This window comes from Asterias amurensis, chromosome 1 (assembly GCF_032118995.1).
Source record: "Asterias amurensis chromosome 1, ASM3211899v1".
NCBI lineage: Eukaryota > Metazoa > Echinodermata > Asteroidea > Forcipulatida > Asteriidae > Asterias > Asterias amurensis.
The window spans coordinates 7,177,123-7,202,191 of record NC_092648.1 but is presented as its reverse complement, the minus strand read 5'-3'; the positions used below and the strand labels follow the sequence as shown (position 1 = coordinate 7,202,191).

At 36.7% G+C, this 25,069-nt stretch overlaps 2 protein-coding genes across 2 annotated transcripts in view; one reads left to right on the top strand and one right to left on the bottom strand.

Moving 5' to 3' along the window:
* Nucleotides 1-25,069, bottom strand: part of LOC139944494 (cytoplasmic dynein 2 light intermediate chain 1-like) — a 416,808-nt gene that overhangs the window by 355,474 nt on the left and 36,265 nt on the right. The window lies entirely within an intron of this gene.
* Nucleotides 1-25,069, top strand: part of LOC139944394 (alpha-(1,6)-fucosyltransferase-like) — a 59,360-nt gene that overhangs the window by 30,601 nt on the left and 3,690 nt on the right. The window contains exons 4-10 of the mRNA XM_071941407.1: nt 924-1,054; nt 3,020-3,218; nt 7,748-7,862; nt 9,590-9,827; nt 15,785-16,034; nt 20,302-20,478; nt 24,757-24,907. Coding sequence (XP_071797508.1) covers nt 924-1,054; nt 3,020-3,218; nt 7,748-7,862; nt 9,590-9,827; nt 15,785-16,034; nt 20,302-20,478; nt 24,757-24,907 — 1,261 coding nt within the window. The remainder of the gene's footprint in view (nt 1-923; nt 1,055-3,019; nt 3,219-7,747; nt 7,863-9,589; nt 9,828-15,784; nt 16,035-20,301; nt 20,479-24,756; nt 24,908-25,069) is intronic.

The following is a 25,069-nucleotide window of genomic DNA, read 5'->3' as shown; positions in this document are numbered from 1 at the left end:
TTTTCATCACCTGGTTGCATCTCTGCCTAATGGCCACGACCAGAGAAGGTCTGATTGATCTGCTCAGCCGATGGGCCTAAAGATCAATACCACCAAAACAAAGATAATGGTCATCGGTCCAGATAGACAGGACTGGTCCAACTTTACACTCCATGGCCATAAAGTAGACAAGATCTTAGATCAACAATCATTTCTACTGGCAGAGTAGCTCAAAGGAGACTAGGAGGCGCTTGGCCATAGCACGAACAGCAATTCAGAAGATGGTCTCATTAGCATCAGCCTCAAAGTGTGACTTCTCTGTGCCACAGCATTTGCTATAGGTTCTTATGGTTGTGAATCTTGGGCCCTGACAGGGGCTGACCTGAGCATCATGGATGGAGAGGAGGACAAACCACTGGGTATTGGACACCATATGGAGTGAGCTGATGCTGAGGAAACAGATAGCCATGCAGAATGTGCGTTTCTTTGGACAGGTCTTGCGTCGTGGAGGATTTGACAAAGATATAATCCAGGGGTCTGTCGGGGGAAAGAGAAGGAGAGGTTGCTAAGCAACATCATAGATGAACGACATTAAGAATTGGACAGGACAAGGTATAGCAGCTGCGTCAAGATCAGCAGCTGATCAAGATGGTTGGCGTAGTCTTGTAATAACCACCGCAGCACAATTTGCACCACCAGACTGAAGCTGGAGAGAGTCTCTCACTCTTCAGTGTCCTGACAATGACTAGGCACACTAAAGGTCAAAGTAAGGGTCTATCAAAGATGAGGGGTTTTCTATATCAAAGAAAAATTATGTTGTAATTAATCAAAGATAAGCCACAATCTTGTATTTGTTCGCACCAACACCTAATGTCTTGTTTTGATTTAAATGTGGTAGGATTTAAGGAAAAGGTAATGTTTTGTTTGTTAATATTTTCTTGTAGGGACCTGGTTGAAACAAAAGAGGCAGACTCAGAGGAAGACCAAGCCCAGTTATTAAAGGATCAACTTGTCAAAGCTAACAACCTAGTTGATGTATTGAAAAAGGAGAGCAGTCAAACTTACAGTAATAAAGGTATGTACAATCCAATCATTCAATTACACTGAAATAAGAACATCATTATCTCGCTACTTCAACGACCAATTGAGTTAACATTTTCACAGATTTTCACATTTTGTGCAGATGTTGAGATACACCAAGTGAGAAGACTGGTCTTTGACAATTACCAAAGGTGTCCAGTGTCTTTAAAGGGTTGTGGTACTTTTTGAAAGGACACACAACACAATATCCACAGACTTACATTTAACTTACTTAGTTTTATAATAATAATGGTAAATGAAGATAATAATGGTAAAAAGCTTCTTTCATAATATTACTTGGTGATGTGCAGAAGTTTTTGAGAAATTAGTATGTCATGAAAACAATTTTTGTCTCAGGAGACGAAAAACTATTTTAACATGTACAAGGAATACCAGTAATGGGAAATATCCAAGGATAATACTGTTGTTACTATTAACCCTGGACGATATCGAAAAATTTTGACTGGCGATATAGCGTCAGGTAAATATCGCCAATATGACGATATATCATGAAGATTTTTGAAAATTGAAAGTACCCTTCAGAAGGGGACAACAATGGCTCAATCGCACGCCAAAAACAGTTTTACCGCAAGGACGAAGACAAGACAAACAAAACATGACTGTTGTGTATATAAAAAAATAATAATAAATAAATGGACTGCGTAAATTAGATAAATTTTATTCAAACCGCCTTGATGAAAATTACTGAATTAACATTACATCCATATTCCATGAAACAGAAAACGTAATATTTTTTTGTTTTACATCATCACTGGCTCTGGAGCAATTAAATCATATTTGTACCTCAATCGATTGGAGTGTTGCGATCTCTAAAAACCCATGGAGGAAAAACCTGGTGCCGCTATTGTTATTCCAATGCATGGATATTCACAGTCGATTCGCTTGTGTTGGTCAACTCACCGTCAACATGACCAATGCTATTTTATAATAGCTGTATGGCCAAAACAGTTCCAAATGCAGGAAAGCGCCCTCTGTTGTCCATGATGTACAATACAAGCTCTGTGAAGAAGCAAGATGGCGGCCGACGGCTTTTGCCGCCTCAAGATAAAATTTTTTCACGATAAAAAAAAACCTCATTTTATTACCGAAATGTAACCAAAACTAGTAAAAATTCTCTTTTGGGGATTTTAAATATATTACTGGAGGTTTTGATGGTGAGTTTACGGCACCTAGCGAGTTGACATTGAGTTGACGGCAAGTAGTTGGACCCGTATTTTCAGTGCGTCCGACATGGTCCGACATTTCCTGACGACAACGTGGTGATTTCTGGTCAAGGGAATTTCCCCTACAGCTTTGCACCCACGCGTACAGCTTTGCACCCACGCGTGGGCACGGAAACACTCGGTTCATTCATCCCCTAATAATAACTTATAAGAATAACCGTGGGATCGAGGTGATAAATACTGCTACGTGGTGATTTCTGGTCAAGGGAATTTCCCCTACAGCTTTGTACCCACGCTTGGCCACGGCAGCACTCAGTTCATGCATCCCCTAATAATAAAAGTACCATAATAACAGAGGGATCGAGGTGATAGATGCTGCTCCGGGTATTCACACAGCACATAAAAACGGTTCAAGAACGTTGGTCATGCTCATCCCTGCAAAGAGAGACCACCTATGAAAAAAATATCGTTTTGAGACGATATTTTGATAAATTCAAAACCAACATCGATATTGGCGATATTGTTTTCAATATCGTATCGTGACGATATTATTGTCATACCGTCCAGGCTTAGTTACTATGTGCTATTTTGTTGCATTTAGTTGTCTTCTTGATCCTTCTCAAAGTGCTATATCTGTCATCAATGAATGAGTTCCCTTATTCCATGTTATTTCTTCTCTTGCTATCATTGTCAAATTCTTTTCTTACTATTCATCCTGATACTCTAGTAATAAACACATAAGTAAGCTCACACTGTTTTGCTCTTTCCAATCCAAGATGAGCCAGCTGCACATTCTTCCTGTAGTACTGGGCCAAGCACAGACAGTGAGAAACTTAGACGCCGCATTCACAATGATGTGGTTGAGATATGGTACTTCTTAAAGTCTGAACTGCAGAAGATTAAGCTGCTGAGTTCCAATGAAAACATGAAGGAGAAGGTCAACCAAATACTGGTGGATGGGGGGCACCAACAAAGGTAAAGTGTCAATACAATTTATCATTAATGCTTGTTTTTTCTTCATGGTTTTCCTTTTCATTCAGTTGAAAGTTTCTTTTAAAGAATGTGACATGGTTTGATGCAACCATTTTACAAAACAAATTTATGTCAAGGAGAATGGAGGAGAAAGTGTGGATTTGTGGATAGAATGTACCAGCCAAAGGCGAGTACATTGTAATCACAGCTGTACACTTTAGAGTATATTTCCCCCATTGGTCATGTAACATTTATATTGCAAAATAATTCCTTTATAAAAACAGCCCCATATGGTTTATGTTTTGTCAGTGTTTTGTGCACTTAAATGACAATGTGCTTATTTCAATTATCATTATCGCTATATATCAACAAGAGTCAGGCTTGAGAGAACACATTTTTTCAAGGCTGTGTTTTTCCCCTCAAAGATAATTGGTGATCGTGGAATGCAAAGCCCTTACAAGATGTAGTCCAGACCTGCTTAAGGGCCCCAGAAACTTTGAGTCCTAGATGATCTTGTAGTACAATCAAAGCACTATTTTGAGGCTGAACAATGTATGCAAATGATTTCCCTGCAAAAAGATTTGTTTTGTCACTAGGTGAAGCTTTTTCTTTGTTTTGTTTTGTTTTGTTTGTTGTTGGTTTTTAGTGCACCTTGATGAACACCCAGCAGGGTGGATACGTGCGCATAACAAGTCTTATTATTAATATTATTATTATTGTTATTTTGATTATTATTATTAGCTGTTTGAAATGGAAAAGCAGGATTTCAGTGTGTGATTTTATTCTACCCCTAACCACATTTCCCATAGGCTGAGGGTCCAGGAAGCTTTTAGCTCATGTAGAAGTTCTACCAACATTCTGAACTACTATTCTAGGCGAATTGTTAACGTAATAACTCACTAGGTAAAGAGCAATGGAGATATGTTGATAGTATATAAAACATTGTGAGAAACTGCTCCCTCTGAAGTAACCTAGTTTTTTGAGAAAGAGGTAATTTCTCACTCAAATAAAAAAAAATACTGCAGCTGTAGCCTTTTATTATGCACCTCAAAGCACACAAAGTTGATGACCAATTGGGCCCAAATGCTAACAGGTTTATTATTCTATGCATATAAATGTTAGGATACACCAAGTGAGAATCTTGGCCTTTGACAAAACCAAAGGTGTCTGTGCCTTTTATAGTGTCTTTGAATTTGTTCATAAAAAGTTGCTTCATCCAACCATGCAGTTCATTATCATTGCTCCCCATTAAGTACTTTATTTATTTTCTTGCAGTACCAGTGCACCACCCCCTACAATGCACTGTTGAAAAATAATTGACTTTATGATATGGTTATTGATACTAACAACAGTGGGAGCTATAGCATGTGGACATTATGGCTGTACTCCTGTCAGTTGGAGAACAACTGACATCTGTTAGATTGTTCGTGTTCGTGTCTCATACTGAACTAGATTCTGCAGTGTGTTTTAATGAGTGAGTCAAGCAATGAAGTCTGGAGTTGCATTCATTTATAACATGTAGCATGTGGATAACAAGTACAATGTCAGGAAACAGTTTGATGAAGGTTCAGAGCAATGACTTTCTGCTTATTATAAAACAGCAAATGGTGAATGCACTAAGGTTTGTTTTAATTAGCAGAAGGAAACCCAAATGCCTATGTACGTCATGGCATGCATGTTGATGATCATCCTTGACTGTAAACCGTTTTTAGCATTGACCTGTTAAATGTGTGTACATTCCCCATTCTGCAGCTTGTTATTTTCTGTTAATTGTGTTTATTTGCACAAAACCTTACTTGGTAACGAGTAAAGGCTGGAGGTTGATAGTATACACATAATGAATGTTTATGAGTGCAATGGTGCGAATATGTTCCTGAGTTGAAAGATGGAATGTTCTATTCAACGAGGCGGAGCCGAGTTGAATGGAACATTCCAGCTTTCAACGAATGAACATATTCGCACCATTGCACGAATGAAAAACATTCATTATTTGTTTTATATAACATCCAAGTAGATCTTTGTCATTTTGATTGAAAGATACAACTTTCAAAACAAACAATTTCAACTGTAGAAGCCGAATGCTAGTAATTTTTACTATGCCTTCTTGCAGAACACCTGCTGCGTTACCAAAGACATGTGCACGCAGTGATGTTTTTTTACTCAGCTTTTTCGTTCCATCCGAAAAGTACCATTGCACGCTACAAGCGTGCAATGGTACTTTTCGGATGGAACGAAAAAGCATGGTGAGTGACTCAGCGTGCAATGGTAATTTTATTTGCTATCACGTGACGGACAATCCTCCAATCAAATGGCAAGGATCTGCTTGGGTGTTATATAGTATAAAATATTGTGAGAAACGGCTCCCTTTAAAGTGACGTAGTTTTTTTGAGAAAGAAGTAATTTTCCTTCGAATTTGATTTCGAGACCTCAGATTTAGAATTTGAGGTCTTGAAATCAAGCATGTGAAAGCACACAACTCCGTGTGACAAGGGTGTTTTTCTTTTATTTTTATCTCGCAACTTGGACAACCAATTGAGCTCAAATTTTCACAGGTTTTGTTATTTTATGCATATGTTGAGAACCAAGTGAGAAGACTGGTCTTTAAAAATTACCAATAGTGTCCACTGCCTTTAAACACCCCATCGTGACGTGCCCTCAACCAATAGGAATAGCAAAACTGTCTTAATAAATAAAGTTTCATTGTAGTTTTAATGCAGTCTTAAGTGCAGTAAAATTAACTGTAACTTTAGTTTAAGCATTTGTTTACCTCAAAATAATCCATTCTTACCCCAAATTTACTATAGGTTTATTAAGGGAATCAATGTGTGATGACAAGGTTTACGGCTGGTTCTATCAAGAACCAGGCCTCGACGGGTTTAAACCACTAGTTTAAAAACCTCTTCACCACACATTGATTCCCTTATTAAAAATAAAATAAAAAAAAAGCTAAAAGATACGGCAAGTTTAATAAATGACTTGAACAAGGCAAATGTTATCCTAAAATTCCATTGGCACAACTAAGTTCTTAAGTTCATTTAAAAAAAAAAAAAATTCAATAAAGAAATACATGTTTTTGCATTATTTATGGCAAGTGCAGTCAATACTATCCCTCAATGTACAGATCATTTCACTATCCAGTAGGTGGCAATTTTTAATCCGGATGTTAAATGTGTGTAAAATATATGTTTCCTATTTCGTATTTTATGCACAACAAATGTCTTTAAAAAAATGTTTAAAGCCAGTGGACACTCACGGTGAACAGTGTTGTCCAAGGCCCACACTTCGTGTGTCATAACATCACAACTTATATATAAAATAACAAACCTGTGAAAATTTAGGCTTAATCGGTCATTGGAGTCGGGAGAAAATAATGGAAAAACCCACCCTTGTTTTCGCACATTTTGCCGTGTCATGACATGTGTTTACTATAAATCCGTAATTCTCGTTGTCGAGAATTGATAATTGTTTTAATGTTTTCTCAAAAAGCAAAGCATTTCATAGAATAATAATTCAAGAGAAGTCTTTCACCATTACCTTCTGTAAACCCTGTAAAGTTATTTGTAAATCTGTGATTTTTTTTTTCTGTTCCGAAAGTGTATAATGGCTTTAAGAAATAAAGTACCATGTACATTCATAACAATTAAAGTAGACAGTCCTATAGACAGACAAAGAAAACAATTATGGGCGCATTTTTGTGGAATACAGTGACATACTTGGGACGGATGCCTTAAGGAAGCTTCTGCAGTATTACTGAAGTTTTTGTTGCAGTAAAGTTCTACTCTTTCAGAAACAAATAACCATTGTTTTACTACATCGATACTGCAGTATAATTGCTGTTTTCATTGCAGTCAAGTCAAGTGAATCTACAGTAAACCAAGAGGTAGCCTCCATGAGCAAACAATCAACAAAAATACTAAAAACTATAACCTCCAAAATACTGCAGATTCACTGTAGTTTGACTTGGGTTTTTGTTAGAGTAAACCTACGGTAAACTAAGAATAGAAATACTATAATATTACTTTTAAAACACTCCAGATTCAATATTGTTTGACTTGGGTTTTTATTGTAGTACAGTTGCTTTACTTTAGGGAAAACTGTACTTGTACTTTACTTACTACAGTAAAACTTTATGTACTTCAGTAAAAGTTTAGTGTTACTGTTGTAAATCTATGGTGGATTATCAGGGGTGGATGTGGTCCCCACTCATCTGGGCCGTCCCCCAGGAAGAAGGGGTCACTTAGTTCCAAAGTGGTGTTGGTGTTGCTGGTGCTGATGGTTCCAGAATGGTTGTTTATGTAAGCCTAGTTGAGTTAAAGATGAAGATGACGTGGATCAGTCAAGATCCTCCCTGGATGGCCTGGCTGAAATGGGATTGATTGAAGCAACCTGAGGGTGCGACGATGAGTGGTCACAATATTCAGTAATGTGTACATGTACATTATGTCATTGTGTATGTTTACTTTAAAATGTGTGCAAAGAATTTAGTTTACTAAATGTAGCGATGTTTCTGTCTTTTATTGTTTTGATTACAGAGCCATCCTTGTAGATATCTATAACTTGAGCAGGATAGATAATAATGCTGCATGGAGAGACAATGAGGCTAAAGAATTAAGCGATTTGGTGCAAAGAAGGTTTCATTATTTGCAGGTAAGTCATCCAGCATCTGTTTTAGGCAGATCTCCTCATTAGTTCCCAAATTTAGCATTTTTCTGTTAAATCTGCTTTTATTGTAAGAAATAATGACCACTTCATAAACATATGAAATAGTGTTTAAAGGGAAGGTACACGGTTGGTAAATACTCAAAACAAATATAACTTAAAAACTGTCTTGGTAACGAGCATTGGAGAGCTGTTGATAGTATAAAACATTTTCGGAAAAGACTCCCTCTGAAGTAATGTAGTTTTTGAGAAAGAGGTAATTTCTCACTAAAATAATAAAAGACTTCTAGCTAAAAGTCTTTTATTCTTATCTGAAAGCACACAAATTCATCAGCAAGGGTGTTTTTTCTTTCATCATGTTCTCGCAACTTCGATGACCGATTGAGCCAAAATGTTCACAGGCTTGTTATTTTATGATCATGATGGGATACACCAAGTGAAAAGACTGGTCTTTGACATTACCAAACGTGTACCTTCCCTAAACAAAATTAATATCAACCCTTGTATAAATCCCCCAATATGAAATATAAACAATACCACTTAAGCAAGCTAAGAACACTTAAATGGCTATGTCTGAAAAAGGGGTAAGCTAGAATGCTAATGGTTGTCTGGTTCAAACTTCTGACTGGCACTTTTGAACAAAGATATTGACAGAATAGAGAGGTCGCCAACATAGGGTTAGATAGCTCAGTTGGAAAATGCCGGCATGTTAATCCGGAGGTCATTGGTTCTAATCCCACTCTTATAAATTTGTCTTTGTTTAAAACCCCAACTCATTTAAAATTTACTGGGTCAGTTTTCCTTCTCTATTCCTGAAAGACCGTTAGAGTCATATTTGTGTTTGTTTTCTAGCCTAAGTAGCCCACTCAAGCCATTGTTTCCTTTCATTGGAATGACTTGCTTGCTTTGTAGCGAGTCCAAGGTTGCTTTTACCTGCACTATTGATAACAGCAGGAGATGACTGAGTCGTTTTAATCCAAATTTTAGTCAGTTGTGCACTCCTTGTTAAGAGCACAATTTCATATCTTGTTTCAGCAAAATTTATTCTTTTACAAAATTTCTATGCTAAGGAAGAATTAGCAAGTAATTATTCTCAAGCAAAAAATATCACGTTATTGGCTTGTAACTTTTTCTGCAAAGCAGTGTTGAAAAAACAATTCTCTGCAATAGTTATCCTACTCCACCACCAAACCTTAGCATTAGGCTGGGCATACCATCTGATCCAAACATTTTGTTTTTGTTTTTACATGTATTTGATGGTTTTAGCTGTGTCCAGTCACTTTGGTATCTTCTCTGTTCCCAAAAGTGCCACCTTCTGTAGCAGAACTACCCTCCCAATTGTGCCTATTTGATTTTGCTGCGTTTGAATTTGTACATACCTACTCAAGGCCACTCGTACAAAAAAGGGTCTATTGACCCCTTGCACGTGCGTCACACATGGCGACTGTGCCACGCTAACCATGTTGGTGGGCTCATAGGTTTACGTGTAAAGGCCGCATCACCACAAATGCGCACTTCACTGAATAACGCACAGTGAAATTGACCACCAAAATTGCGCATCCAAGATTATTCTGATGATGACGTCAGGTGAATTGAGTCAATAGATATGTTAGCTCCCAGGGCAGGGTTGTGGACCCCAAAAACTTATTCAACTGAAAGCAATTTTTTTTTTCTTCACAGTATTATGGATAACATTTTACAACCCTTTCCCTCAGAATCCTGCTGACTGCAGCAGAGCTAAGAAGATAGTATGTAACCTGAACAAGGGTTGTGGGTATGGCTGCCAGGTACACCATGTTGCATATTGTATGATAGTAGCCTATGGTACTCAGCGCACATTGATTCTACAATCTAAAGGATGGCGCTATGCACCAGAAGGATGGGAGAAATTTTTCCTTCCATTGAGTGAGACATGTGTGGATCGAAGAGGAGAAAGTACAACTAGATGGGGATGTAAGTATTCTTTACAGACTACTTGTAAATGATTGTTTCAAATATGCCCCTTTTCTGCTAGTAAGTGTGAAGCACATATCATCATTAACAAGCCCACATCACGTATCACAAGCCCAAGATCAAAAGCTTGGAATTTTGAAAAGATTTATGCAAAACAAAGCATACAGTTATGTTCTTGCCTCATGTATTTCACATATACTGCTTTGGAACAGTAAAAGGTGGACATTGTGTGACATATTCTGGTTACATTTAATCTCCAGTGTTACATGGTCACGATATTCATGTGATAGTTGTTAACAGGGTGAAACATTAATAGTTCCCAATATAAATGTTGTGCTACATGTACATCTATTGTTTATTACTATTGAAGCTATTCAGTATTCATAAATTTTGCTGTACTTTAATTTTTGATCTTTCTTTCTGCTAACTCCATTAAATTATATTTTATTTTATCGTAAATTTGCAATAAGTTGATTTGTATGTTCACATTATTTTGTTTGATATTGCATTATGTGACAGTGTTTTGTCTGATGTGTTTGAAGCATGGTCATGCATGTACTCTAGCATTTCTGCATGAATTCAGAGCTAAGTCAGCAGAATTAACAAGTTTGATAACTAATATTGATAATCTAAGGATTTATGATTGTTTAAGGTAATCATTCTTGCTGTATAGTTACAGTATGTTACACATGTTAAAGGTAGGCCTACATGCATTATGACATCATTTGTGTGTGGAAGAGTGCATTAATGTTCTCAGCTCTTAGCACAACTTCAATATTGATATAAACAAATGTGGTTTCCCCCAGAACAAGAAGCTTTGGATGTGTATTTTGTTCCATGCACTCAAATACAACCAGTATTTATGTAAGTTTCTTTCATTCTGATGTAACTGACAAAATACAACGCCTAAGCAATAAATCAGTCAGAGCAGTTACTGCCAGCTCAAAAACTATTGTGTTCTTTTGTGTAAATGATAAGCTAATTAATTGACATAACAAAGAGCTGTTACTGATTGGCAATTGCTTTTTACCTTTGTATCTAGCGCTTTGAGGCCTTTTTGGCAATTTGGCGCTTTATAAATATCTTTTTATTATTATTATTATTATAATTAGGATTGTGCTCTGATGAATTATTACTTCAAGAGTACTGGACATCAGTGAATATGTTAATAAAAAGGACAACAACACTATGAAATAATAGATGGAAAGTTGCATTGGGGATGAAGAATATTAAATTTGGTTTTACCCATATACACTGATGTGTGTTAGCTCTGTGTAAAAATCACGGGCATTTTACTCGGGTGGGACTCGAACCCACGACCCTTGCAATTCTAGAGTAGTGTCTTACCAACTAGACCACCGAGATTGGCAGGTAGCTAGAGTCAGTTTGAATCATACGTTTTGGAAAATCTTAAAGGAACACGTTGCCTTGGATCGGTCGAGTTGGTAAAAACAAAAGCGTTTTTAACCGTTTTTTATATAATGCATATGGTTGAAAAGATGTTTTAAAAGTAGCATACAATGATCCACACAAGTTTGCCTCGAAATTGCGTGGTTTTCCTTCTACTGTGCGAACTATCACCGTCGGCCATTTATGGGAGTCAAAATTTTGACCCCCATAAATGGCCGACGTGTTAGTCGACGAGGTAAAAGGAAAACCACGCAATTTCGAGGCATGTTTGTGTGGATCATTGTATTCTACTTTTACAACATCTTTCTACCCATATGCATTTTATAAAAAACGGTTACAAACGTTTTTCAAAGACCAACTCGACCGATCCAAGGCAACGTGTTCCTTTAAGTCATTGTTCTAAAACAATATTTGTTGCAAAACCCTTACATATTTCTTCACACTATAAAGGAAAAACAATTCCATTCTTACATTGAGTAAACAAAATAGTAGTTAATTATGTAGAAGTAATGATCCTAATATCAGTCTTGCTTTTCAGGACAATGACTGAATTACTTACAATAAATGAGGTTGGAGGTTTGAAGTATGTACATTTACTTCTATGTAGACAGCAACCTGTAATCTCCGTTAAGTCAGGTAGGGTGTCATGGCCGAGCAGTATGAAAGCATCAAATTCTGGTTGTCAAGTCTTCAGAGTGGGGGTTACATTTTGGTCATGATATTGTGAATTAAAAAAAGCATTTGGAGCGCTACGGTTGCCCACAGGAAGTTGAGAAAGATTAAAGGAATGTTATTTGTCCAAATGACCAATGCGATATATCAGAACTAGTTATTATTATTATTATTATTTTTTGTATTATTACTATAATTGATCAACCTATTCCCACTTTCAAACTTGTAAAGCTGTTGCAAATGAAATTGGTTTGAATTAGCCCAAACAAATGCTTGATTGTGACAGAATGTTGTGTTAGTAACTTGTATAGGGGCCAACATATTTGTGTTTTACAGCTCCAGCGGTACTGTGTGTTTGGAGAATGATGACCCAAAGATGTGTTGCAACGGTTGCCATGGTACCAGTCAGTAACCACTGCGTATCTGAACATGTTAGTAACTACAACTAACTACTGAGAATAAACACATGCTGTGAGCACTACTATCTGTTGAGTTGTCCAAATCAATTTTCCAAATCGCTATGCCCCTTAATAAAGCACAGAGGCACAGTATTAACTTAACTATTCTTTAAAATATAGAAAGCAAGTCTTGTGTATATTTAAATATTTTGGGAGTCTTTGGTTACCACAAACTATTTTGTTATATTTCCTCTTTGGTTGTATGAAGAAAGCAAAACTTGGCCCCAATATTTGCATTGCTCAAGACTTGCACAGTTTATTGATTGGAATGCTAACTCTGTAAACTTTAATCAAATTCTTGGGAATGAAGTGCTTGGGAATGTTTGCCTTAATATTTTAAATCATCATTTTGTATTTTTGCTGCTTACTAACCTGTGATGTCTCCATCTCTTGTATTTGTCCCTGTCCCCCCCCCCTAGCTGTTTGTTAACCTATTGCTTTCAACTTTTGATGGCCAATTTTATAGCAGCACACTGCCTATTATTTGTGTTGTTGTTTTGCACATTGCACAATAACTATGTTGTATCCTTTATAATGCATATTAATTAAGCTTTAACTCTTGTATTGTATGCCTGTCAACTAAGATAACATCCTTTTCCTAGCATTTCTATATTGCATTGTGGTTATTTGGAAGCAATAAAGCATTGTTATTGTGCATTGACACATACAATCAGTAGACTTGGACCCAGTTAACACTAGATCCAGAAGGTGGATCAGACCCAGTTCAGAGTCGGCAATGTGGATTAACAGCTAGTGTAATTGTGCATTGACACATACAATCAGTAGACTTGGACCCAGTTAACACTAGATCCAGAAGGTGGATCAGACCCAGTTCAGAGTCGGCAATGTGGATTAACAGCTAGTGTAATTGTGCATTGACACATACAATCAGTAGACTTGGACCCAGTTAACACTAGATCCAGAAGGTGGATCAGACCCAGTTCAGAGTCGGCAATGTGGATTAACAGCTAGTGTAATTGTGCATTGACACATACAATCAGTAGACTTGGACCCATTAACACTAGATCCAGAAGGTGGATCAGACCCAGTTCAGAGTCGGCAATGTGGATTAACAGCTAGTGTAATTGCAAAATTGCCGGATCAGACCAGGGTCAAGAGTCCGCAATTTTACTTCACCATTTGAGGAGGGTTGAATCCTGCAATTGGTGGATCAGGTAACACAAAGGTGGATCGGACATTGTAATTTTATGTGGTCATTTCCGATCTCGCCACAAATGGCACGCTTTTCGCTTCTGCTTGGTGGTAGCTGGGGTTTTTTTGTGCGTGTCTTCGCTGTTGTGCCATGCAGAGTGCACATTGACTGTGCGTGTGTAAAAAAAAATGTTTCAGTCTCCTTTTATACACAATGTATCGTTACATTCGGAGCTTGCATTTTGCTTTTTTCTTTTTTAATTCCCCATCTATTTCTACCTCCATATCTGTCAAAACCACCAAAACTTCGAGGGGAATTATTGAAAAAAATTCGGACTGATCTTGATAACTTGCTTGTTGAGAGGTGTTACTCCTTTTCAACATTGTTATAAAATGCGATCGAGCTTGTACCAATGTTTGGGTTTGAAAACTAGGTCATGTTAAGGAAGTGTCGTGGCCGAGCGGTTAAGATCACCAAATTCAAACTCTGGTGTTTCTGATCAGCAGAGTGTGGGTTCGTATCCCAAGCCGTGACACTTGTGTCCTTATGCAAGACACTTAACCATTGCTTCGTCCTTCGGATGGGACGTAAAGCCGTTGGTCCCATGTGTTGTGTAACGCATGTAAAAGAACCCAGTGCACTTATCAAAAAGAGAAGGGGTTCGCCGCGGTGTTCCTGGCTGTGGCTGCTGTATGCGCCGTAGCACCTTGTAAACCCTTATAAGGTGCTAACTAATTGGGTCTCAAAATTCATCACTGCAATAACCTATATTTCTGTAAGTTTGTATATACTGAGCGCCTTGAGTACCTTGTTTGGTAGATACGTGCGCTACATAAGACTTCGATATTATTTTATATTGTTGGGTTCCCTCGACAACTTTACAACAACAGTACGTCAATTGCTGCAATTGAATTGGTAAAGACTAGTTTACTCGGGGCTCCAAGTAAATCAGTCATGACTTCTTCGCCAATAATATCAGACTTAATGGTTACAAAACAGATTGATTCGTTGTTAATGTTTGATGAACCTCAAGGGAAAATTGACGTTCTTGCCTTAGCTTTTTTGAGTTATCATAAATCCTAAAGACTAAGGCAGTGGTGGACACTCTATGAGTGCACTGTTTGGTTTGGGTGTATACAGACAAAAGTTACCCAAACATATAACAGTGTCATTGTGAGCACCATATCTCAATATGACTTATATACATCGTGGTCAAATGTGTGATCAAAGCCAGATCAAGCACTGGTGTAAACAAGACACTGGATCTTGATCTGCGGTTGAACAAAAAAAGCCAGATCTCTGTCCACCTCTCTAGATATAGTGTAAACATAGCCTTTATTTAAGGCCCACGCGGCAGCGGCACCCAAGATGTCATGCACCAAAATAAAGCAGCGCGAGCAGCGAAGCTGCAAATAGCGTTTTCCAACTCGTTTATCTTATAATATTCATATATTAATTTTCTGTGTGTTGCCCTCAGCAAGTGACATTTTAGTGCGTCCATTATCCATGAGGAACCAAGAATCTTTTAGTGTGTGGGTAGCGGCGCATATGTATGCAGCGTGATCTATTTAGTTGCATTTATAAAGCGCATTAAATCTTCAAGACCTGTTTTATTATTGTACCAGTGCTTTTTCGACGGGCAACCCAAAACCCTCTTCTGTACTAGCTTTCAGAAGAACCTTCTTTGTAATTCCCACTCCTCAAATACTTTATTATGTAATACTGTCGTAGACACTCCACTCGTTCACCACACGATTTACTTGTGATGCCGTCATGACAGCTAGCTACGAGTAGAGCAAAACAGTCGGTAGACTCGGCATGGCACTAAAATCGATTACGTACGCTTGGTGTGCGCAAACATGGCATGACGTAATACTACCATATTTGGTAATCTGGAGCTCTGAGTCCATCGCACCTGTGTTCCTGGTCCGATCGGCAGCAAATTGCGCCACAGCACCTTGTAGAGCATTACATGGTGCTATCAGAATTAGGTCTCATAATTCAAACGTAGTCCCACATCTGGCAGGAAATACTGTATGTTACAGCGCCAAGGGCGTCACTGGGTGATGGACATGTGCGCTATATAAGAAGCCACAATTATTATTATTATTATTATTATTATTATTATTAGTAGTATAAAATAGACAGCTCATTGATAGCAAAGTTCTTGCTTATTCAGTTTCCCTTGTGGTTTATAACTTGATTATAAATGTCATACATCTATGTGTCTTCATATGAACCCAATAAATGATTGCCTTTTGCAGCAACAATTGAGAAGATGGCTCACACTCAAGTGATTGATCTACCTATTGTGGATGGGATCCATCCAAGACCAGACTTTCTACCCCTTGCTATTCCTGAAGACCTCTCAAAAAGGCTTATACGTCTGCATGGCAAGCCAATTGTCTGGTGGATGGGGCAAGTCTTGAAGTATATTCTCAGACCACAGCCAAATCTTGCCAACCAACTGGAATTAGCCGGACAGAAATTGGGATTTCAGCATCCAATTGTCGGGTAAGTAAGTAATTTGGATATGGGCAAGTTCTTCAATTTGGCTGCAAATTTAGATTCCCTATTTTCTAAAGTTTGCAAGAGTAATTGCTGGGGATTAATGGTAGTGGACACTACATGTATTGGTAATTACTCAAAATAATTATTATCATAAAACCTTACTTGGTTACAAGTATTGGTAGTGCAGCTGCTAAGGTAACAAATTGTGCACTTTGTGGTAAAAGCATGAAATTTGCTATGATGGTTGGTATTGGGCTAATAATCAATTTTAGACTTGGACCCATCTTGGGTCTCTCCTATTTGGGGGCGGAGCCTCATTTGCATAAAAAGGGGGTCTTGTATTACACTTCAAAATTACACTTCAAAGATTTTTAAAAATATTTTTGGACCAGAAATATAAACTTGAAAGTCATCATAATAAGTAAGAACATAAAATAGTGAACAAAATTGCCCTTTTGTGGGTGGAGTTTCAATATTTCTAAAAGTGGGCGTTCTTAATATATAGTTTTAACTAAGTGAAGTAGAAAAAAAAAAAATTAAATTTTTTTAAACTGATTTGTGTTATTTAAATATAAATACTATAAAAAAAAACATTTTTTCCTATGAATTTAAATAGTTTCTTTATTTATCCCCTCTTTTGTGGGCGGGGCCAAAGTAGTAAATGAGGGTGTGTCTGAATAACACATGTGTATACACACAAGCACACACATTACAAGCAGCCAACAATCTCATCAACAACATAGGAACGAAAGTATGTCCTGGGCCAGAAAAATTTGATAATCGTTTCATAGTCGTGACATCAGACATACATCATCGGCTATGTCATCGCTATGGCAAACTCAAGCTCTCAAATCACGGGACCTGTTGATAGTATAAAACATTATGAGAAATGGCTCCCTCTAAAGTAACAAAGTTTTCGAGAAAGAAGAAGCACACAAACTTTGTGTGAAGAGGGTTTTTTTCCTTTCATTATTATCTTGCAACTTCGACAACCAATTGAGCTCAAGTTTTCGTAGGTTTGTTATTTTGCCTTGGGTTTGCCTTAAATGCAGCTCAGGGCTGTATACTCCCCGGGAGCTTAAAAACTTTAAAAATTGATGTTATTGGCCCTATGACCAGGGCACTAGTGTAAGCACATTGATACGGTTATTGTGAAATGCGCTATGTAAGAATTTATTAATATTATATTATATTATTATTTTGTGCATATGTTGAGATACACCAAGTGAGAAGAGTGGTCTTTGACAATTGCCAATAGTGTCCAGTGTCTTTAAGCTTCCGAAAAACTCTACACAAAAACACCATTCAAATTTGATTTGATATCGACCCAACATTGCGCTGGATAACCAATGGTGACCGAGCACCGTTCTGGTTGTATATGTCGCTCATTATATTTTGTTTAAAAAATCTGCTCACAGTCACCATGTGGTTCAAGTTTGCCAATTCCAACCTACATGTAGGTCATAGGTTATGTGAAGCCCAAAACAAACATGGGAGTGCCCATGCGAGGGACGAGTGAGGAAGACTGTGATAAATCAGTAGTGTTTGTTCAGTTAATATCTGTCAAAGATTTATTACAACTAATGTGTTATAATTTGTATAGAGGGAAGAGTGAAAATCACAACAACAAAAATGGGCTAGATTTGATAGTATACAAATATTGACTGCTTCGAGTGCTATGGTTAAAACTATGACTCCCGAGGTGATCCCCGGAGCGTTCTATTTTCCCTCGGCTTCGCCTCGGGAAAATAGAACGCTCCGGGGATCACCGAGGGAGTCATAGTTTTCAACCATTGCACGAGTAAAAGCAGTCAATATTTGTTTTATAACACCCCAAACATTTCTAAATACTGTACTATTATTATTAAGTTACAGACCTGAATGCTACAATCCACGGACGACGCGAATACAGATTGCAAACACTTTTACTTACTGTGTTGCATGTAGTGTCGTGCAATCCGAAATGGTTACAGACTATTAATTTATCATCCTCGTACACGCAACGGACGTCTGGGTACTGCACGCCGTGTGCTAGTCTGTCGGACTAGCGCACGGCGCCATGTGCTAGTCTTCGGACTAGCGACGTGTGCTAGTCTTCGGACTAGCGCATGGCAAACCGACGCACTATCACACGGCCGTCGTCTAGCAAAACTAAGACATGTCATGTGACGCGCTCTAAACCAATGAGCAGGCAGAATACTTGCAAGGGGTGTTATAATATCCGATATGTGCATCACAGCGCATAGGGAACTCATGCGCTATAGTCCTTAACAAATGTTTTATTGGCAAGCTGCTTTAGTAGGTTGGGAGTCTCTGTATAAGACTGATTTTGTCTGTTTGTCTATATAATGGTGCGCGTCAGTGTGAATATTACAGTTTTAGTATGAAGCTTCAACCTTTAAGCGTTGAGTTGTTATATGGAATCTGTATACCCAAGCATTTTCAGTATACAGTGATAGTCAACTTTATGATTCCAAAATGAACTTTTAAGGAAATGTTGAAGTTTTGGGAATCAACAAAATGTTGGGCTAAATATCACCCCTGGCTGTTAATGAGCCAAAGTCGGAGTTGATTCAGAGGCATTATTACAACATACACAAAGAATGAAACTTATGATTGTTTCAACAGTTCAAGATGAGTGTGTTAAAGTAATGAGATTATTGATTGTCCATAACTCCTTGTTGCAAAGTCGTAGCGATTTTAAAATGTGTTTCAAATTACAACTGGCATGTAGGTTCTTATAAAAGACTATAACTTTAAACCATTTTCAGGTTGAATGGGCTTAAACACTAGAAACCTGTAATTTTCTCCTTACTGCCATGAATCTTGTGTCACATTTTGCCACTGACATGAAGACTCCTTAGAGCATAAAACTCCTTTTGTATGAAAAACTTTTCCAGGTGAGTGAACTAAAACAATAAAAAACTTTGATGACTGTTAGCCTTTTTTAAGATAATGTATCGATTTGAAATGTGTTCCAGGACAGACATTTTGATATAATTAAAAGACTAAAACTCATAAGTATGATAATGGTTCCAGTTGAATGGGCTGAAACAATAGTCACTTTAATGTTCATAATTCCCTATTGTAACTATCTATCAAGGTGAAATATCAACTTTTGCCACCTATTTTACATGTAGTTTCTTATAAAAGAGCATAAAATCGTAAGTTGACTTAACTCCCTTTTCCAATGATGCACCACCAGCATGTAGATTCATATCAACAGATAACAAGCTCATGATAATGACACTGTTTTCAGTTAAATGAGCTAAATAAGAATATATTTAATATAAAGGTTTTTAGGGATGTGTTAAAACTGCAAAAGGCGGGGTTGTCACTCTGTACCCTTCGTAACATATCAAGTTTTGTGGCAGAGCAAATTTTTGTTGCATGAAAGTTTTCTAAATTCTCCTCAATTTGAATACAATATGTTAAAGAAATTTAATTAAAAATGTTAATGTTAAATGTATCAACTTTGAAATATTGCGCAGATAAATGTTTTGATAATGTGGATTTCCACCAAGTAATTAAAGGTTTTCAGTCTGTAGTGAGAAAGTGCTAAATGAGATACTTGACTATGTTTTTACAGCAGTCTTTTTTTCTTCTCTTTTGATCTTTTTGATCACTGCAAAACGCTTTTAGTATACGATATATTAATTTTATCCAGCAAACTCCTTCATTTTAAAGGAGTGATCATCAGACATTACATGAACCTAATCATGAATAATCAGTTGTTTTAGGCTGAAAGTATTTGTTAGCCAGTCCCTTGCGAGTGCATGTTTTTACTTGTTGACCTTCTATAGTAAGTATGGCATGCCGCACCGTTGATCATCAAATGTGTATACTGCGCTAGACACAACCTATATTCAGTTACTATAATACAGATCAACAGGGTAGACTTAAGTTCGCAAATTGAGCCAGGCATTTTCAAACATTGTGCCCCAAAACATTTTTAGCAAAATTTGGCCCATAAAAAAACCTAACCCAATATCTCATGACTGATGTGAACAAACAGCTTTTTGAACGTCAAGCCATGTAGCATGTTTATTATTGGACCAAGTCAACCCTTACCAACAAAAATAGCAATGTGATTGAAGGAGTCTTCCAGTATTTCAGTCATTATTTGTGTTGATTGGTACTTGCATGAACCTGGTATAATAAGTGAGCTTTCAGATTGAAACATGCCATTGTTATACCTGTCATATCTTGTTAATATGAATTGAACTCCAAGAAAACTAAGTGTATGAATGAATGTGTATTGTATTGACAGGGTGCATGTGAGGCGTACGGATAAAGTAGGAACTGAGGCTGCATTTCATGGCATTGTTGAATACATGATCCATGTAGATGAGTATTACAATACCCTTGAGAGAATCCAAGTTGTTAATCAGCGAAGAGTTTATCTTGCCACGGATGACGCCAGTCTCTTAGCAGAGGCCAGAAAAGCGTAAGTAACTCGATGTTTGATCTAACTTGAACAAACATTAGACCATATTGACAGACAATAAAACTAGAAATATACTTTAAACAGCTACTTGGGGGAAATGTTTTTAACAGAAATGCTGTTTTAACTTGTTTATAATGCGTTTTTTCACCATTTAAATATAATTTTGAAATGTGTACACTTCTGAATTTTGCGTAATTATCGATTAAAAAATCAGGCACTAACCGCAAGGTTTTAAAAAACTAAACACTTCCGCCGTTGACGGCGTGCATCAAAATGACAATGCGTTGACGTCATGTCTGGGAGTTTTCTTTGTTGTTCCTCCACACTGCAACAAAGCAGCTATACAAATTAGATCTCCCAACTATGACGTAACATGAGTGATTACGTAACAGAGCTTTTCGCGAATCTTTTAGAAAAGCGCTGGATAGGGGTATTTGAAATGATTGTTTTTTTTACACAATTAAAATCTTTTTATAGTCATATGACTCGATTTCTTTATTGATTGAAAACATTTTAAATGAAATTCAGCTAAGTTCACAGCTTCAAGCAGGTTTTTAAGTTAACTTAATTGTTTGAAGAAGAAAAAAAAGGGGAAAAAAACTCCATGATTCTTAAAATATAAAAATCCAAAATTTATTTAGTGAGTAATTCTGTGCTTCCAAGCGTAGAAGTGAACCAGTTATCAGTGTTGACATCGATAATTTTTGTGAAATAATGCAGCTCTCAACAGTACAAATTTTCTGCAAACTTTCAACACAGTTTGATACCAAAACCTAGTGTTCAGGTTTGTCTGTGCATCGCATAATGCCCCAAATTAAAAAAAAAGTGATGTGAACGTATACTTGAACTGAGTGTGAATGCTTGAGCAAGTTACACTGGCTGCTGAAAAGTGCGCCATTTTTGTGGATGGTTTTTACAAGGAAAGCTAGGTTACAAATGGTTTTTCGTGCATGGTCGTTTGAATAAAATGAGTTCTGTCAATGACATTTTAGACAATGAGTTTCAAACTTCTTCTTCAATGTATCTTGACTGCACAGTACAGTGTTAACATGCAAAATGCAATGCATGGTATGCATGTCATGTGTCCTATGTCTTACATACGAATGTACAGATAGGCACGACGTAAAACTGTGTAAATACAAACAAAGTGGGTTTTACAACATTGAGAGCTACATGTACACTGTTTCATGAATATGCAAATTTATGAGGATTAATAAATGATGTCCAAACCCCAAAGCCAAAAGGGTATGCTGCCATGCCGGAATATGAATTTGTCGAAACAAGTGGCTTCTTGCAGCTAAGATTTCAGTTGTAGCTCTGAAAGTTGTCCACCCCAGAAGCAGACCTTCATATCTAGGACTCTATGAGGTCGTTCACACGTCGTTCACAACTAAAGTTGGTCTAACTCAAGTTAGACCTGTTTGGGTTCAATTTTGTGCGTCTGGACGCAAACAAAAGTTAGACCGGATCAGTTAGACCGGATCAGGTCTAAACCCCAAAACGTAAACCGTCCAGAGAGGCGGTCTAAGTCTAAACCAGTTCGGGTTTATCTTTTTACACTGCGTGTGGACAGAATGACATCCGGTTTTAACTCACAACGGAAGAGCCATTCTTATTCTTTATTTGGCCAATAAACAAATACAAATACAAGCAGACAGTATGTCAAATAGATAATTATAAGTACATGTTCAAAAGTAAATACAAAGCAAGAAAAACAATAAGGGCACAGGAAATTATAAAACAACCCTAATGTGATGGCCAGGATCAACAAAAGTATAATTAAACACTGTAGCTCGAAAGCCTGTTAATCCAGTCACACAGGGAAGCAAACACACTATATAAAATACTCTCTTTGGAAAATAATAATAAATAGAAATAAATATTAATATAAATAATCTGTTTACACAAAGTACAAATTAAAATAACAAAACCAAAACCAGAAATTAGACAAGCAAATAGCAAATAAATAAATAAACAAATAAATAGTTAATTAAAACAAACAAATAAAAAGTATTAACAAATGAATGAATAAATAATTAGAAAAGTACATGTAAAAAAGAGATTAAGCAACAAATAATTCAATGAAGGGATGGATTTAACAAAAAATAGGTCAATCAACAAAAAAGTAAATCTTAAAACAATCACCTTTTCCACTTAAACTCTTACATCAATAAACAGATGATTAAGTATGAATAAAGCAATCAAAACAACAAAACAACAAAACATTAACGAAAATTCAATATATGGCTAAACAAATAGGTGAACCAGTAAATGAATAAGTAACAAAAAATAAAATAACACGCAACGGAAATGAGCTCTTTTCCAACATAAATATATCCAAAAAAATAAATAATGGATTAATAAATATAAATAAATAAAAATAAATAGATAAGTATATCAAACAATCAAACAATCAATTAATAAATAAAGTAGTAAATAAATAAATAAATAAATAAATAAATAAATAAATAAATAAATAAATAAATAAATAAATAAATGAATAAACAAATAAAAAACAAAATTTATATAAACAATGGTTCAATGCACAGGCCCGGGACCCGGAGTGCTTGTATTCATAATATAATGGTCTCGTGGTCTGTAGTGCCAAAGCACTAATATTGCCGCTTACCGGGTTGGCGAAACTCTCTCGATCGGTATGCACCAGCTTTTGAGAGATTGCAACTCCCAATCAATGGAGGTACAAACTTAAATTAATTAAATCAGAATCGGTGGTTTAAAACACAAAAATAAAACGTGTTCTGTTTCATGGAATATGGATGCTATTTTGGTGAGTTTTCACGGCGGTTTTTTCGTATCCATTTTATTTACACTTTACACTGGTTTGTGTAGTTCATTTTTTTTTTACAGTTGTGTTCATGTTTTTTTTTAAGTGCTCATATCCTCCCAGCAATAAAACTGTTTTCCGCGTTCCATTGAGACATTTTTATCCAATAAATAACATGTTCTGATGATCGTCCAGGGCACTTGGCAGCATATCTTGGGTCACGAACATTTATTTACATTGTTTTTCAAGGCTACTATTGATAAGTCAACATTTAGTCGACATATCAAGTATATTCATAAGCTGAGTTTTCATGTTATAAGTTATCACACAAGTGTGGGTAGAGCACAGAAAAAATATAGCGCTTCTTTGTTTCGTGTATATGGAACGCAGATGCGGTATACTTTTTTTAAGAACACACAAGACACAGGGTGTGATATTGGCCCTGCAATATTATACACATAATGAATGTTTATGAGTGCAATGGTGCGAATATGTTCATGAGTTGAAAGATGGAATGTTCTATTCAGCGGAGCCGAGTTGAATAGAACATTCCAGCTTTCAACGAATGAACATATTCGCACCATTGCACGAATGAAAAACATTCATTATTTGTTTTATATATTATCCAAGTAGATCTTTGTCATCTTGATTGGAAGATACAACTTTCAAAACAAACAAAGCTCAGGCCTACAATTTTTAATTGTGAAATTACACCCGTTTCTCTTTGGGTCGGCCTGTTGGATTCAACAATGTGTGTTCTATACAGCTATTTTGAGACAGGCAGAAGCTGAATGCTAGTAGTTTTATTGATATGCGTTACCAAAGACACGCTCAGGCAGTGATGTTTTTACTCAGCTTTTTCGTTCGAAAAGTACTATTGCACGCTGGCAGCGTGCAATAGTACTTTTCGGATGGAACGAAAAAGCACGGTGAGTGACTCAGCGTGCAATGGTACATTTATTTGCTTTCTCGTGACGGACAATCCTCCAATCAAATGACAAGGATCTGCTTGGGTGTTATATAAAGGTTTTTATCACACTCTTGTTATGGATCCACCAGTCAGAAATAAAGGATTTAGCCTGCTTGAAGATAAACATGGTTATTTTCCTTGCTTATAACATATAATAAATAATGTAACAAAAGTGTGTATTAGGTTTCCTTTTTTTTAAAAGATTTTTATTATTATTCTTGGGACAGCCTTTTAGTTGGATATATTAGATTGGTATTAAGTTAACAATTAAGTTACTACATGTAGCTAATGAACTTCAGGTTGAAACAATGAAACCAAATAACTGATGATTACCAATTCTGAATTTGTCTTTACTTATGAGTGATAAACTTTTACGTTTATGCTTACTTTACTGATACTTTTTTCCCAAAGTACAGAATAGTCGGCTGAATTTAGAAATTGCTAAAAACCAAATGTCAATATTACTGATTTGGTTCCTTGTGCCTACAATTTGTAATTGCTTGTTTTGTCTGTTGTTATGCAGGTATCCACAGTATCTTTTTATTAGTGACAATGCAATATCCAAGTCAGCTGGTCTGTCAAGCCGATACACCAAGAATGCACTACTAGGTGTCATTACAGATATTCACTTCCTGTCTTTATCGGACTTCTTAGTTTGTACCTTCTCTTCTCAGGTAGGTTTGACTAACAATTGTAAACCTGTCAATACATAAATTATAACTACCATTTGCCTATGTTTGCCTGTTGGATGCCGTTGACAGAAGTGTACAGTTTACTCTAAGTTAAGTCAAGTCACAAGGTAAACTGTCATTCGGTTCTGATCTTTAATCTTGCTG